We start from the raw sequence: 14,379 nt of genomic DNA, 5'->3' as shown, positions 1-14,379 counted from the left end.
CAAAGCAAGAGGATCACTTGAGACCAGGAGTTTGAGACCAGCCTGGGCAACAGAGCAAGACCGCATCTCCAAAAAAAAAAGAGTACATTAGCTGGGTGTGGTGGTATGCACCAGTAGTACCAGCTATTCAGGAGGCTGAGGTGGGATGACTGAACCCAAGAGTTTGAGGCTACAGTGACATATGATTGCACCACTGCCCTCCAGCCTAGGCAACAGAGAAAGACCTTGTCTCTTGAAAAACAAAAAAAATCCTCAGAGGTCATTTTTGAAACAAGCTTCAATGCAATGTACAATCAAATAACTTTCCTTGGTCCTTAAGTTATTCAAAATAGGTAATTTCTAAATATTAACAAAATACTTTCATGTTTCTGTATCTTGCTGCTAGCAACATCTCATTCTATGAACTAGACAGCTTTGGCAATGAAGACCCCGTAGGAAATATTATTTATAGTAAACTTTATTTTCATTGATATTTCACTTAACATAATTTCAAAGTCAGTCTGTGGTCTAAGATGAGCAAAAGAACAGATATTCTAAATCTCCTAAGAGATTTTTTTTCACACTGTTCCTCAGAGTAGGGAATGGGGTTTCAGAGCCCTGAAAGCTGACACCTAACATTTTACCCTTGAGATTTACCTACAGACACAGAAAGAAAAGATAACATCAATATACAAGAATCGAGCTCTATGAGGGTCTTATTAAGCTCTTGTGTTACATACTTGCCACCTCTGTAGGGTTGTAATCATGACTGATTTTCCACCTCTCTGCCAAGTTTGGTGTCTTTTTTTTTAGGTAAAATGTCAGATGCAAAAATGCTGCACTTATTTCTCTTAATACATTGAAAATAGTGGAAGATGCAGATTTTTAATTCTTCATCAGTCTAAGCTGGAACATGACTTCTGCTAATGGGGTCTGTTGAACATACTAACTCCAACTTTGGCGACCATCAGCAAACTGTTTAAAAGAAACAAGATAGAAAATGTCAGGTAAAGGACAGAACAGGCAACTATGTTTTTAAGGAACTAAACTGCTGGTTCCTCACAACTGCGTGGGGGAGGAGGTACTAAGGCAAGAGTGGTCAGGGGTAAATTTCCATCCCTGGAGGAACCAGAGAAAAAGCAAGCCAAGGCACAGTCTTAAAATAGCACACATGAGCTGGATCCTAACCCAACTGCCAATAATTTGAAGAGATGAAGAAATGGAGGCAAGAGAGAGCAAGGCCTCCCCACCATCACAGATCTGATTAATGGTAGACTCTCCAGCGTCTCAGTTTACTGCTCTAGACCTTGCTCCACACTGACTTCCTGTCTTCAGGTATAAAACATTATACTGGTAGCATCACAACTATGATCAGAGTATGTAATCTTTCTCCAAAACAGATTTTTAAAAATTCCCCTACCTTCAGGATGTCTTCATGATACTTAACAACTAAATTTTTTGTTTTTGAGAAGGTTTTTTTTTTTTTTTTTTTTTGAGATGGAGTCTCACTCACCTCTGTTGCCCAGGCTGGAGTTCAGCAGCACAATTTCGGCTCACTGCAACCTCTGCCTCCCAGGTTCAAGAGATTTTCCTGACTCAGTGTCCCAAGTAGCTGGGATTACAGGTATGCACCACCATGCTCAGCTAATTTTTGTATTTTTCATAGAGATGGGGTTTCACCATGTTGGGCAGACTGGTCTTGAACTCCTGACCTCAAGTGATCCGCCCGCTCTGGCCTCCCAAAGTGCTGAGATTGTAGGCATGAGCCACCACACCTGGCCTACAACTAAAGTTTCTTTTGTTTGTTTGTTTTTTGAGATGGAGTCTTGCTCTGTCCCCCAGGCTGGAGTGCAGTGGCATGATCTCAGCTCACTGTAATCTCCGCTTCCCAGGTTGAAGCAATTCTCCCTGCCTCAGCCTTCCGAGTAGCTGGGATTACAAGTGCCCACTACCACAACCAGCTAGTTTTTGTATTTTTCATAGAGACGGGGTTTCGCCACGTTGGCCAGGATGGTCTTGAACCCCTGACATCAGGTGATCCGCCTGCCTCTGCCTCCCAAATTGCTGGGATTACAGGTGTGAACCACCATGCCCTGCCACAACTAAATTTTTTAAAAAACCACAATTTGGTTTAGGTTTTATAACCAAAATTAGAAAACAGGGCCAGCCGCAGTGGGTCACGCCTGCAATCCCAGCACTTTGGGAGGCCGAGGTGGGCGGATCACAAGATCAGGAGTTCAAGACCAGCCTGGCCAACGTGGTGAAACACCATCTCTACCAAAACAACAAAAATTGCTGGGTGTGGTAGCGCACGCCTGTAATCCCAGCTACTCCGGAGGCTGAGGCATGAGAATCGCTTGAACCCGGGAGGCGGATAGTGATTGCAGTGAGTGGAGATCACGCCATTGCACTCCATCCTGGGTGACAGAGTGATACTCCGTCTCAACAACAAAAAAGAAAATTAGAAAACAGGATTCAATCAAAATTCCCTTTTAGCAAAATTTTCTGTAAAAGATATCTACACATCTAAGAAATATGGGGCCCCCAAATCTTCCATGCAAGTCACACTAAAGGCTGCAGTCATGGCTTTGCACTAAAACTTCTGCCACCATATAGGGAGGAGCTTGGATAGACTGGAAAGCAAATATGAGAACAAACCCATTTCCACGGTAAATGGATATACTCATGCCATTTTGACATTAAACTAGCTATTGTTTTTGGAACATTTCCTATTAGTGTATATATCAAATGTCAGTTGATACATAGCATCAGATATCCTGAAACAAGTAAGGTTTTGAATGCATAAAGTATCCTGGGGAATAAACTGAACTCTACATGGTAAAGAAGAGTAATAGAATGAAAGTACCTGGCACCTGCAATTAAACCTGCAGGCATGAATTTTCCAGAGTGGTAGAACCTCATTCCCATAATGCCAGCCAAGGTACCAGAAGTAGCTGATGAAAAACATATAAAGAAGTGTTAAAACTCATTACATCTTCTACACAGGGGAATCAGAAGTGGGGCAAGCCCCACCCATCTCTCAAGGCTCATGCCTCATCCTATGCTTATTCCTCTTTCCCCAAGTGGGGGAGATTACTGACTGCCCACATCCTATGGGTCCTAGTACCAATATTGGCCAAATAGGGCCCTTCACAGCCTGGGTCCTGCCTGCCCTTCCAGCCTCATCTCTCACCACTTGTCTTCTGCAAAACCCACACTTTAGCCATCAATGTGTTAGTTTTCTCCAAAATGCTACTGTTTCTCACGCCCTGCAGACGCTATTTCCTCTACCCTGCACGCAATTCCCACTGGGTATCTGTCAAAGCACCTAGTACATGTCAAGCGCTGTGCTAGGAGCTGGGGAATACAAAGGTAATCGTAACTGTCTTTGCCCTTTTACAGTGCTTCAGGTCTGATGGGACAGACTTTAAAGACTCACACGAATAAAAAGGCTTAGACAAAAAAGTGAAGATTGGCTGAGATCTGAAATTACGCAGGAATTAATGAGCTGAAGGATGGGAAGGCCCATTCCAGGCAGAGGGGACAGTATATGCAGAGGCCCTGTGGTGACAAGGAGCATGGCACATTCACCCTAAAAGGGCAGCATGGCACAGAAGTCAAGATGCAGTTTGTGAGTAAGAGGTGCTAGACCACATGGAGCCTTGAAGGCCATACTGGGGTTTGGGTTTTCATCGTAAGAACAATGAGAAGCCATTAAAGGATGCTAAGCAGAAGGACACACGAACAGAGTCACTTTTTTTCTTTAATTTTTGAGACAGAGTCTTGATCTGTCACCCAGGCTAGAGTGCAGTGGCGTGATCTTGGCTCACTGCAACCTCCACCTCCTGGGATCAAGCAATTCTCAAGTCTCAGCCTCCTGAGTAGCTCGGACTACAGGCGTCCGCCACCACGCCTCGCTAATTTTTTTTTTTTAATTAGAGACCAGGTTTCACCACCTTGCCTACGGTGGTCTCGAACTCCTGAGCTCAGGCAATCCACCTTCCTTGGCCTCCCAAACCTGAGGTCAGGAGTTACAGACCAGCCTGGACAACATGGCGAAACTCCTGTCTCTACTAAAAATAGAAAAATTAGCCGGGCATGTTGGTGGATGCCTGAATCCCAGCTACCTAGAAGGCTGAGACAGGAGAATTGCTTGAATCTGAGAGGTGGAGGTTGCAGTGAGCCAAGGTTGTGCCACTACACTCTGGCCTGGGCAATATGTGAGACTCTGTCTCAAAAAAAGGGAAGTTTATGAAGGGGAAGGAGACAAGCATATCTGAATATCAATGGGTGGATCCACCTAAAAGGAGGAATACAAATACAAGACAGGATCCTGGCCAGTGTAAAGGTCTGGAGAAGGTCAGGGAGAAGACACCCAAAGCCCAGAGGAAGACACTGGTGTTGGAGAGGAGGGAAACAGGACGAGGGGAGGCTTGGAGATTAAAGGCTCCAGGAGTCCCCACCTGATGGCTGCTGTTTTTTCTCTACAATAGGCGTGAGGTCATTTGCTGAGTGGAGTAGGATCAGAGAAAGGGAAAATGCAGGCTCAAGTCATTCTGGAGCATGAGGGAGGGAGCTGTTAGGCAGAGCTGGGACCTGGACGCACCTCCTTCCCCAGCACACCCCATTAGCCATCACGGACCTCCCTTCCCAACCCCGGCTGTGTACAGATCACACGGCTTCTCCCTCCCATGTGGCACTCATTCTCACACGGGGTTTGTGGAGACGGCAAGGAACCCACACTCCTAGCAGTGTCTGACACATGGGTGAAGCCCCACAGAAATGTACTGAAAGCCACTCTGGTAAGGAGGACTCTTCGGTCCCCACACCACTCACTGTCCGTGCTGCTCACAGGGTACCTTTCCAGTCCTGCTTCTATGCCTATGTTTTTTGGTTTTTGACATGGAGTCTTGCTCTGTCACCCAGGCTGGAGTGCAGTGGTGTGATCTCAGCTCAACTGCAATCTCTGCCTCCCAGGTTCAAGTGATTCTCCTGCCTCAGCCTCCCAAGTAGCTGGGACTACAGGCGCCCGCCACCACCCCCAGCTAATTTTTGTATTTTTAGTAGAGATGGGGTTTCACCATGTTGGTCAGGCTGGTCTCGAACTTCTCACCTTGTAATCCACTTGCCTCGGCCTCCCAAAGTGCTGGGATTACAGGTGTGAGCCACTGCAGTCACATTTAGCTAATTGCTAAAGAGGTGATTTTCAAATGGGGAAATCGCAATTCAGATGCAAACCTAACCCAGACGTGTGATAGTTTAGTGATGCTGAAGCCAAAGGTCTTCAGTGGGCAACCTCAACGGTTGATACATTTGCCTGATAGAATTTTAATGCTACTGGGTAAATACAGTCACGAGCTATGAAAATCCTTCCATGTTCTGTATGTAAAAGATAAACAGAAACCAGCATAATTCCTGCATCTGCACCCTCATTTTAAAACTTTCTGAGGACTTGGTAGAAGCAGTGACATTGTCATAAGTGAAGTGTGAAGAACTCACCCCAACCCACCAAACCAGGGTCTTTTGGAAAAGAGTATTCTGGATACATAGCTGCCCTAAGGAGACACCAAAGCAGACATACCTAGGAAAACCCAAATGTTCCTTGGATCCTGAGACAGCTGGTAAGCACCCAGGCCGGCTAGACTGCCAAAGAGCAGCCCTGCAGCCAGGGACGGCACGCTGCCTAGAGGGAAGCAAACACAGCTTGCATTGTAATGTCAGGCACTTATTTCACTAACGGAATCCCCCAGACCCCCTGCCTTACAAAGGAGGACAGCACAGAGAACTCTCAACACAGCTCACAGCCAAGGTGGACTCAAGCAGGAAGACGTTACGGAGAGTGTGCTATCTTCTCAGAGAAGTCAGGGTCTTCCCACCCCATTTTTCTCTCCTCTAATAGGCAGGGCACTTCCATCTAAGGAAAGGAAAGAGGGCCATCTTCCCTCCTTAGATGGAACTGGGGCTAGGCCTTCTTTCTAATCAGACCTGATCAACCATGAAGGACTGGAATTGTGTACAGGCAGGACCTCCAGCAAATCACAAAAGGAGAAGGAGATAAGGCCAGTCAATTACAAAAATACAAAGACCTGGAGAAGAAGAATTCTGGTGCAGGGGTTGGGGTGGGAATGCAGGCAAGGACTAGGGGGCAAACGCAAGCACAGCTACTGACACACCCCTGCCTGGCCTAATGAGGAGAGTTCAAAATACCAGTCTGTGTAGGCCAGAGGTTTCCTCCTACTTGAGCCCAGAGATGGCACTTGGGGGTCGTGGCTGATGAATGGCAGTCAACGATAATAACAAACTACAACTGCCCCTGCCTATCTGTAGATAAAGAGGCAAAAACAAGTAATTCCAAAAGAGGCCTGGCTCAGCTTCACCAGATAACCAAAAGGCAAGGGCAGGAGCTGCAAGACTGACAAGGAAGCCTGCACTCCAGCTTGGGGACCCACAGCAAACCTGACTCAAATGAGATTGCTTCTCAGGGACACGGGCACTCACATTTCACTGGGACAACGGGAAGATGTTAAGAGGCTAAGTAACAACAAAACCATACCTGCTTTTACATAGCCAATGATCCCACCAGAAGCAACCAGTGCTGCGTAGCCAAAGCCAAACCAATGCAAAGGCACTCTGAAAACACAAGAGTGAGAAGTCAGTGCTAACCTGGCTTTGAAAACAAACCATACTGTCATAGGATGGGACTAAAAGGTAATCATTCCCCACAGGTCCTATCACTGAAAATAAGGACCACAGAGGTTGGATGACTTACTGAGAGTCACACAACTCAGCAAAGCCAGAGGTGGGACTCAAACCCAAGTTTCTGGCCCACAGGTCCAGTGATCCTCCCATCCCCCACGCCATCCCAGGCAGTCTACTCTTAGGGTTCTTTTCAGCTAAGGAAAGGAACTCTGGTTTCCAGAAGCTCCTGGCTACTCCATACCCATTTACTACACTCACACTGAGCCCGTGTCCTGCATTTTTCTCTTCTCTGTCCAGACAGGAGACTACCCCAGGCCTGCACCTGCAGAAAACAAGCTGGATCAGAGGTGGTTAAAAGCACAGCTCTCCAGCAATCAGAAAGAAGTGTGTCCAACCTGCAAGCTACGCAACCTAAGTCTCAGTATTCTTCACTGTACCGTGAGGATAACACTGGTACCAATTTCCTGGGGCTGTAGTGAGCGTTCAATGGATGTCACATGTAAAGGTGCTTAGCACCTAGTAAACCCTGAACAGATGCCGACCATTGTCATAAAAACCTCAGTTCTAATCACACAGGCCCACGGGAAACTCAGCAAGATCCACTGACCAGCTCTAAAATCAGGGAATGTGTTAGTCATTTCATCAGCTACCCATGTTATCACTAAATTCAAAAGCAAATACTCCTGTGCCCTTTATCCAACTACTTTAATGTCTCTTTTGAGGGGAGGTAGGGGTGTTGCTTTTCATCCCTGCTGCAACAGCCAATTTCAATACTCAACTTTTTTAGAAACTTCTGCGTCCAACTCACAGTTCTTGTTAGGAGGGCAGAAGGGGAGGATAAAATATACGGAAACACTGGTCATATTCACATGTGACACTGCACCCTTGGAAAAACAGCTTCTATTTTCTTACAGAAAGTATCCTGTATCCAGTGAGCCTAACAAGATGAAAGCAATGCATACCCCGTTTATTCTGTTTAAAGAATTAGGCCAAGCGCAGTGGCTCACGCCTGTCATCCCAGTACTTTAGGAGGCCGAGGCGGGCGGATCACCTGGGGTTAGGAGTTCAAGACTAGCATGGCCAACATAGTGAAACCCATTGTCTACTAAAAAATATAAAAAAATTAATCGCGCATGGTGATATGCGCCTGTAAATCCCAGCTACTTGGGAGGCTGAAGTGGGAGGATAGCTTGAGCCCAAGAGGCAGAGGCTGCAATGAGACATATTCAGGCAACTGCACTCAAGCATGGGCGACAGAGAGAGTCCCTTCCTCAAGGACAAAGAAAGAATTAAGTTTCCATAAAACAGGGATGGGCAGCGGGCTTGGGATCTTGCCCACAGTTCTTAACTCGAGGCGGCACCGAGTAAGGGAGGCTTTTAAAGAGATGGAGCAAGAAAATCACCAAGAAACGAGGCAACACTATGCTACAAGGGTAAGCCTTTGCCTCAGGAGCTCAGGGGCTCCGCGCATCCACAACTTCTTTTAAGAAAAGCAGAAAATACCCAACGAGAAAAGCACCGACCACACGGCCTGAAGGCCCGCTGAATCGGGGTGACGAAAAGCAGACGGCCGTGAAACTCCTAAATAATCCCTAAAAGTTAAAAGTGGCAGAAAATAATAAGAATAATCCCCAAATACTCGCACCGGTCTCACGAAGGCCCCGGCTGTCTACAAGGGCGCGCAAGCCGCAGGAATGACAGCGAGGTGTCGCCGGAAATGCAGCGGCGCGCGCTCTCCGTCCCGGTGGCGGGGAGAGGAGAGGGGCGCGGCTCTGTGGTGCCTGCGCAGTGTACCGGGAGAGGAGCGGTCAGAGAATGGGGACGGTGCGGGCGGGGCTTGAGCCGCCGAGTAGCAGCACGCGCCCTGCATTCAGCGGGTGGGGAGTGGGGCGGGGCATCGCGGCGAGCTCCCGAGTCAGGGAACGGGGCGGGGAATCTCTGTGCTTCCGCTGTCCGCAGCGCCTGCAGGGCCGACCAGTATCAGTCCCAGGTCCAATCCTGAGTGGCCAAAAGCAGGAAACCCGGAGTAGGACCTGGGACTTGCACAAGCTGGACCACGTGAGCTCGGCCACGCCAGAGGTGAGGCCACCGCTGCGGGACCAGGGCATCTGAGGCTGGATTTTGAAAGACCCCATTAATAGAGGAACAAGTTACAGGGTATAAACCAGATGCAGGCCATCAGGGAGGAGTGTCACTCAAGCCCGATCTTGTTTGTCTACACCAGGAAGGGCCTGCCTGGAAGAAAATACGGGGGCTGCAGAATAATGTGGCTCAAAACCAAGTATCCGTTTGTTTTAGGGAGTGAGGCTGCTTGAGAAGCATCTTAAAGGGGGATGGGGAGTAAGTTAAACCTGATTTTTACCCAGCTCTGTGGACCCAAAATATCCACAGCATGTTATCTCCATTCCCACTTGGAGTCACTCGTATTCCGTTTCCTGCACCACCATTCTCTTAGTTGCTCTACACTAAAATTTGCTGTCATCGCTGACTTCTCCCTCTCCATCCCCAAGTATCAACATACACAAATCTGACCAATATAATTGTCACTGAATAAAGCGAATTCCAGCGAAGTTTTTTTTTTTGATGTGGTCTCACTCTATTGCCCACGCTGGAGTGCAGCGTATAATCTTGTCTCACCACTACCTCTGACTCCCATGTTCAATTTATTCTCCTGCCTCAGCTGCCTGAGTAGCTGGGATTATAGGCTTGTAAAACCACCCCCGGCTGCCTGGCTAATTTTCGTTATTTTTAGTAGAGATGGTGAGAGGTCACAACGTGCCAGTGTGTCCAAAACTGGTGGGTTCTTGGTCTTACTGACTTCGGGAATGAAGCCACAGACCCACAAACCGTCGCGATGAGTGTTACAGTTCTTAAAAGCAGTGTATCTGGAGTTTTTCTTCCGATGTTTGGAAGTATTCAGGGAGTTTTTCTTCTGGTGGGTTTGCGGTCCCACTGGCTCAAGGAGCGAAGCTGCAGATCTTTGTGGTGAATGTGAAAGTTCCTAAAGGCAGTGCGTCTGGAATTGTTTGATCCTCCCGGTGGGATCCTAGATCTCCCTAGCTTTGGGAACGAAACCACAGACCTTCATAGTGAGCGTTATTACTCGTAAAGACAGCAGCGGACCTAAACACTGAGCAGCAGTAACATTTATTGCAAAAAAGGAAAAGAACAAAGCTCCCTCCACGTGGAAAAGAAACCAAGTGTGTTACCAGTGCTAGCTCGGGCAGCCTGCTTTTATTCTCTTATCTGGCCCCACCCACATCCTGCTGATTGGTAGAGCCGAGTGGTCTGTTTTGACAGGGCGCTGATTGGTGCGTTTACAATCCCTGAGCTAGATACAAAAGTTCTCCACGTCCCCACCAGATTAGCTATAGAGTGTCTACACAAAAGTTCTCCAAGGTCCTGCCAGAGTAGCTAGATACAGAGTGTGGATTCATACACTCACATTCACAAACACTAAGCTAGACACAGAGTGCTGATTGGTGTGTTTACCAAACCTTGAGCTAGATACAGAGTGCCAATTGGTGTATTTACCAAACCTTGAGCTAGATACAGAATGCCAATTGGTGTATTTACGATCCCTGAGCTAAACATAAAGGTTCTCCAAGGTCTCTACCGGAGTAGCTAAATAAGAGTGTCCACTGGTGCATTCACAAACCCTGAGCCAAACACAGGGTGCTGATTGGTGTGTTTACAAACCTTGAGCTAGATACAGAGTGCCAATTGGTGTATTTACCAAACCTTGAGCTAGATACAGAGTGCCAATTGGTGTATTTACGATCCCTGAGCTAAACATAAAGGTTCTCCAAGGTCCCTACCGGAGTAGCTAAATAAGAGTGTCCACTGGTGCATTCACAAACCCTGAGCCAAACACAGGGTGCTGATTGGTGTGTTTACAAACCTTGAGCTAGATATAGAGTGCCAATTGGTGTATTTACAATCCCTGAGCTAGACATAAAGGTTCTCCACCTCCCCACCAGACTCAACCCAGCTGGCTTCACCTGGTGGATCCCACACCAGGGCTGCAGGTGGAGCTGCCTTCCAGTCCCGCGCCTGTGCGCCCGCACTCCTCAACCTCTTGGGTGGTCGAATGGGACTGGGCGCTGTGGAGCAGGGGGTGGTGCTCATTGGGGAGGCTCGGGCTGCACAGGAGCCCACGGAGGGGGTGGGAGGCTCAGGCATGGCGGGCTGCAGGTCCCGAGCCCTGCCCCGTCAGAAGACAGCTAAGGCCCCACGAGAAATCCAACGCAGCACCGGTGGGCTGGTACTGCTGGGGGACCCAGTACACCCTCTGCAGCTGCTGGCCTAGGTGCTAAGCCCCTCATTGCCCGGGGCCGGCAGGGCCGGCCCGCTGCTCCTAGTGCGGGGCCCGCCAAGCCCACGCCCACCCGGAACTCCAACTGGCGCGGAAGCGCCGCGCGCAGCCCTGGTTTCCTCTCGCGCCTTTCCCTCCACACCTCCCTGCAAGCTGAGGGAGCCAGCTCTAGCCTTGGCCAGCCCAGAAAGGGATTCCCACAGTGCGGCGGTGGGCTAAAGGGCTCAAGTGCCTCTAAAGTGGGAGCCCAGGAAGAGGAGGCGCCGAGAGCGAGGGCTCTGAGGACTGCCAGCACGCCGTCACTTCTCACTAGCAGCCCTCGCTTGCTTTCGGTGCCTCCTTGGCCTCAGCCAGGCTCGAGGAGCCCTTCAGCCGGCCGCTGCGCTGTGGGGGGCCCTCCCTGGGGCTGGCCGAGACCGGAGCCGGCTCCCTCTGCTCGTGGGGAGGCGTGGAGGGAGGGGCGCAGGCGGGGACCGGGGCTGCGCTGCCCCGGGTTCCAGGTGGGCGCAGGTTCGGCAGGCTCCTGCTGGGCTTGATCGGAGGCTGGGTCCAGTGCGTGGACTGCCGTTCCCTCTTGGCGGGGTCGTTGGCCACGATGGCGGGTCTCTATCTCTCCCCCTCTTTTCCTCTTGGTTGTGTGGGAGGAGCTCCCGGAGTGCCCAGGCTAGTTGCCAAAAAGTCCCACACAACTCCCAGCGAGAAGGTGAAGCCCGCTCAGCTTCTGGGACGGGTGGGGACTTGGAAAACTTTTGTGTCTAGCTAAAGGATTGTAAATGCACCAGTCCACTTTTTTTGTCTAGCTAAAGGTTTGTAAACACACCAATTCAGTGCTCTGTGTTTAGCTAATCTGGTCACGACTTGGAGAACTTTTGTATCTAGCCAAAGGATTGTAAACGCACCAATCAGCACTCTGTGTCTAGCTAAAGGTTTGCAAATGCACCAATCAGCACTCTGTAAAATGGACCAATCAGCTGGATGTGGGTGGGGCCAGATAAGAGAATAAAAACTGGCCACCCGCAGTCGGTAGGGGAAACGTGCTTGGGTGTTTTCTTGTGCTGAGGGAGTTTTGTTCTTTTGCTTTTTGTAATACATGTGGGTGCTGGTAGTTCTTTAGGTTCATACCATGTTTATGAGTTTTAACACTTACTGTGAAGGGCTACAGTTTTGCTTCTGAAGTTAGTGAGACCACAAACCCACTGGAAGAGATGAATAACTGGATGTGCCACCTTTATGAACTGTAACACTGACTGCAGACGTTGGTGGTTTTATTGCTGAGGCTAGCAGAGAGTACAAACCCACTAGAAAGAACAAACAACTGCAGATGTGCCACCTCTAAGAGGTGTAACACTCACCGCAAAGGCCTGCGGCTTCATTCCTGAAATCAGTGAGACTGTGAACCCACCAGTAGGAAGAAACTAGATAATGTCTGAATGTCAGAAGGAACAAACTCTGGACCCACCATCTTTAACAGTTGTAACATTCAATCATGAGGGTCTGTGGCTTTATTCTTGAAGTCAGCAAGACGAACCCACAAAGTCCAGACACAATGGGGTTTCACCATGTTGGCCCAGCTGGTCTCAAACTCTTGATCTCATTGGCCCACCTCAGTCTCCCAAAATGCTGGGATTAGAGGCATGAGCTGCTGTGCTGGCCTTTGTAGCATAGTTTTTGCTTTTTTTTATTTGTTTTTTTTTTTTTTTGAGATGGAGTTTTGCTGTTGTAGAAAGTAGAAAAGCTTCTCTTCAAGCCTTGTCTTGGTTTAAAAATAGACACCAGGAATAATCAGATCTTACTCCAAAGCCTGCTATCAACTGTTAGTTCTTACGATTTAGCCCAGTTAGTTGCTTTGGCTTATTCAGGCATGTCTGGACAGGCCCAAGCAAGTCTCAGCTCATATTTTATGCCCCTTCCTTATTTGGAAATGTTATTGCTTCCTTAAACCTTTCATAAGCAACTTTGTCTCCTTTATCCTCCCTTGCACTTAACTATTTAGGAAAGTTTCAGGTTGTTAGCAAATCGGATATTTAAGACCGAGGTCCAGCACCAGTCAATGGATGCAGGACACAGCAGTAAGGAGGACCCAAATGTGTAGACCCAAATGTGTAAACCCTCTGCTTTTCCTTTGTTCAAGTGTGCTCTTGCTGTTGTTCCATCTGTGAAAGGCACCCTTTCTGCAGGAAGTGAAAATGGCCTTGCTGAGAGAATTAAATTTATGTTTTGAGTGCTATTTTGTGGTGCTGGGGAACAAGCATTTCTAACAGTTGCCCAGGCTGGAGTGCAGTGGCACGATCTCAGCTCACTGCAACCTTTGCCTCTCAGGTTCAAGTGATTTTCCTGCTCAGACTCCTGAGCGGCTGAGATTACAGATGTGTGGCACCATGCCTGGCTATTTTTTGTGTTTTTAGTAGAGACGGTGGTTCACCATGTTGGCCAGGTGGGTCCCACTCTCCCAGCCTCAAGCAATCTGCCTGCCTGGGCCTCCCACAAGTGTTGGGATTACAGGTGTGAGCCACCACGCCCAGTCGCGGCGTATATTCTTAAAGACAAACTTTCCACTTGTGGCAGCACCTACCTTGCAGATAGCAAAATTGAAACCGTTGTTTATCACAGCTGATTCTAACCAGCCAACGCTGATAATGACTAAGAACTTGCAGGAATTGCAGTATGCCAGACCTTCAATTTAATTGAAGACCTTCCTGAACAATTAATAGGGAGACTTGTCTTAACCTGCAGGAACGGCTTTAGGGGCTCATTCTTCCCTATGCAGGCGCAAGCCTCAAACCTTAATTAGGATCATCCACCATGATTCCTGCACTCTCCCCCTCACCTTATACTTGAAGAAACTCAACCTCAGAGAATTGTATTATCTACAGTCTTTGTCAGTGGTACAGCTATGATTTAAAGTAAGGTCTGAAATACAAAAATTAGCCAGGCGTGGTGGCACACCCCTGTAATCCAAGGTACTCTGGAGGCTGAGGCAGGAGAATTGCTTGAACCCAGGAGGCGGAGGTTGCCATGAGCCAAGATTGTGCCATTGCACTCCAGCCTGGGCAACAGAGCAAGACTCTCTCTCAAAAACAAAGAAACGAACAAACAATGTAAAGAAAGAAAAGCAGCATTTTAAATAATGTTTCTATAACTCACAGGAAAGTAGGAAAAAGAAAACAAAAACAGCACAAACAGCAAAACAAAAAAATGGCCGACTTAAGTCTTAAAACATTAATGACATTAAATGTAAACAGTCTAAATACATCAATTAAAAGACAGATTAGAATGGATTAAGAAATATGACACAACTATATGCTGCATACAAAAAATTCACTTCAAACATAAGGATACAGGCAAGTTGCAATAACAGACGGAAAAAATATATCATGCAAACAAAA

The 14,379-nt window shown here is 48.0% G+C and overlaps 1 protein-coding gene across 5 annotated transcripts; it reads right to left on the bottom strand.

Moving 5' to 3' along the window:
- Window positions 1–441: 441 nt before the first annotated feature.
- Window positions 442–9,883, bottom strand: LOC101134115 (transmembrane protein 14C). Of its 5 annotated transcripts, none has more exons than XM_055391303.2 (6): window positions 9,458–9,883; window positions 6,937–7,000; window positions 6,533–6,609; window positions 5,561–5,662; window positions 2,846–2,933; window positions 442–954 (listed from the first exon to the last, which is right to left on the bottom strand). In XM_055391303.2, exons 2-6 carry the CDS (start codon window positions 6,954–6,956, stop codon window positions 903–905), a joined length of 339 nt encoding a protein of 112 aa, XP_055247278.1. In that variant the 5' UTR covers window positions 6,957–7,000; window positions 9,458–9,883; the 3' UTR covers window positions 442–902. The 5 variants fall into 5 exon arrangements, with proteins under 5 accessions (XP_055247278.1, XP_055247279.1, XP_030868346.1 ...); XM_055391304.2 differs by having other exon boundaries at window positions 7,458–9,880; XM_031012486.3 differs by lacking the exon at window positions 9,458–9,883 and adding an exon at window positions 8,324–8,633.
- Window positions 9,884–14,379: the final 4,496 nt, after the last annotated feature.

This window comes from Gorilla gorilla, chromosome 5, assembly GCF_029281585.2.
Source record: "Gorilla gorilla gorilla isolate KB3781 chromosome 5, NHGRI_mGorGor1-v2.1_pri, whole genome shotgun sequence".
NCBI lineage: Eukaryota > Metazoa > Chordata > Mammalia > Primates > Hominidae > Gorilla > Gorilla gorilla.
Note: the sequence above shows the minus strand (reverse complement) of the source record. Positions and strands in the feature narration are given on the sequence as shown.

What these genes read in the sequence shown, in the direction of transcription:
- LOC101134115 (XM_055391303.2), bottom strand. Translation starts at nt 6,956, where the DNA reads ATGCAGGACACGGGCTCAGT. An exon ending in ATGCAGGACACGGGCTCAGT is followed by an intron (nt 6,610 to 6,936) that starts GTGAGTGTAGTA and finishes TTGTGTTTTCAG; the next exon opens with AGTGCCTTTGCATTGGTTTG. An exon ending in CATTGGCTATGTAAAAGCAG is followed by an intron (nt 5,663 to 6,532) that starts GTATGGTTTTGT and finishes GCTTCCCTCTAG; the next exon opens with GCAGCGTGCCGTCCCTGGCT.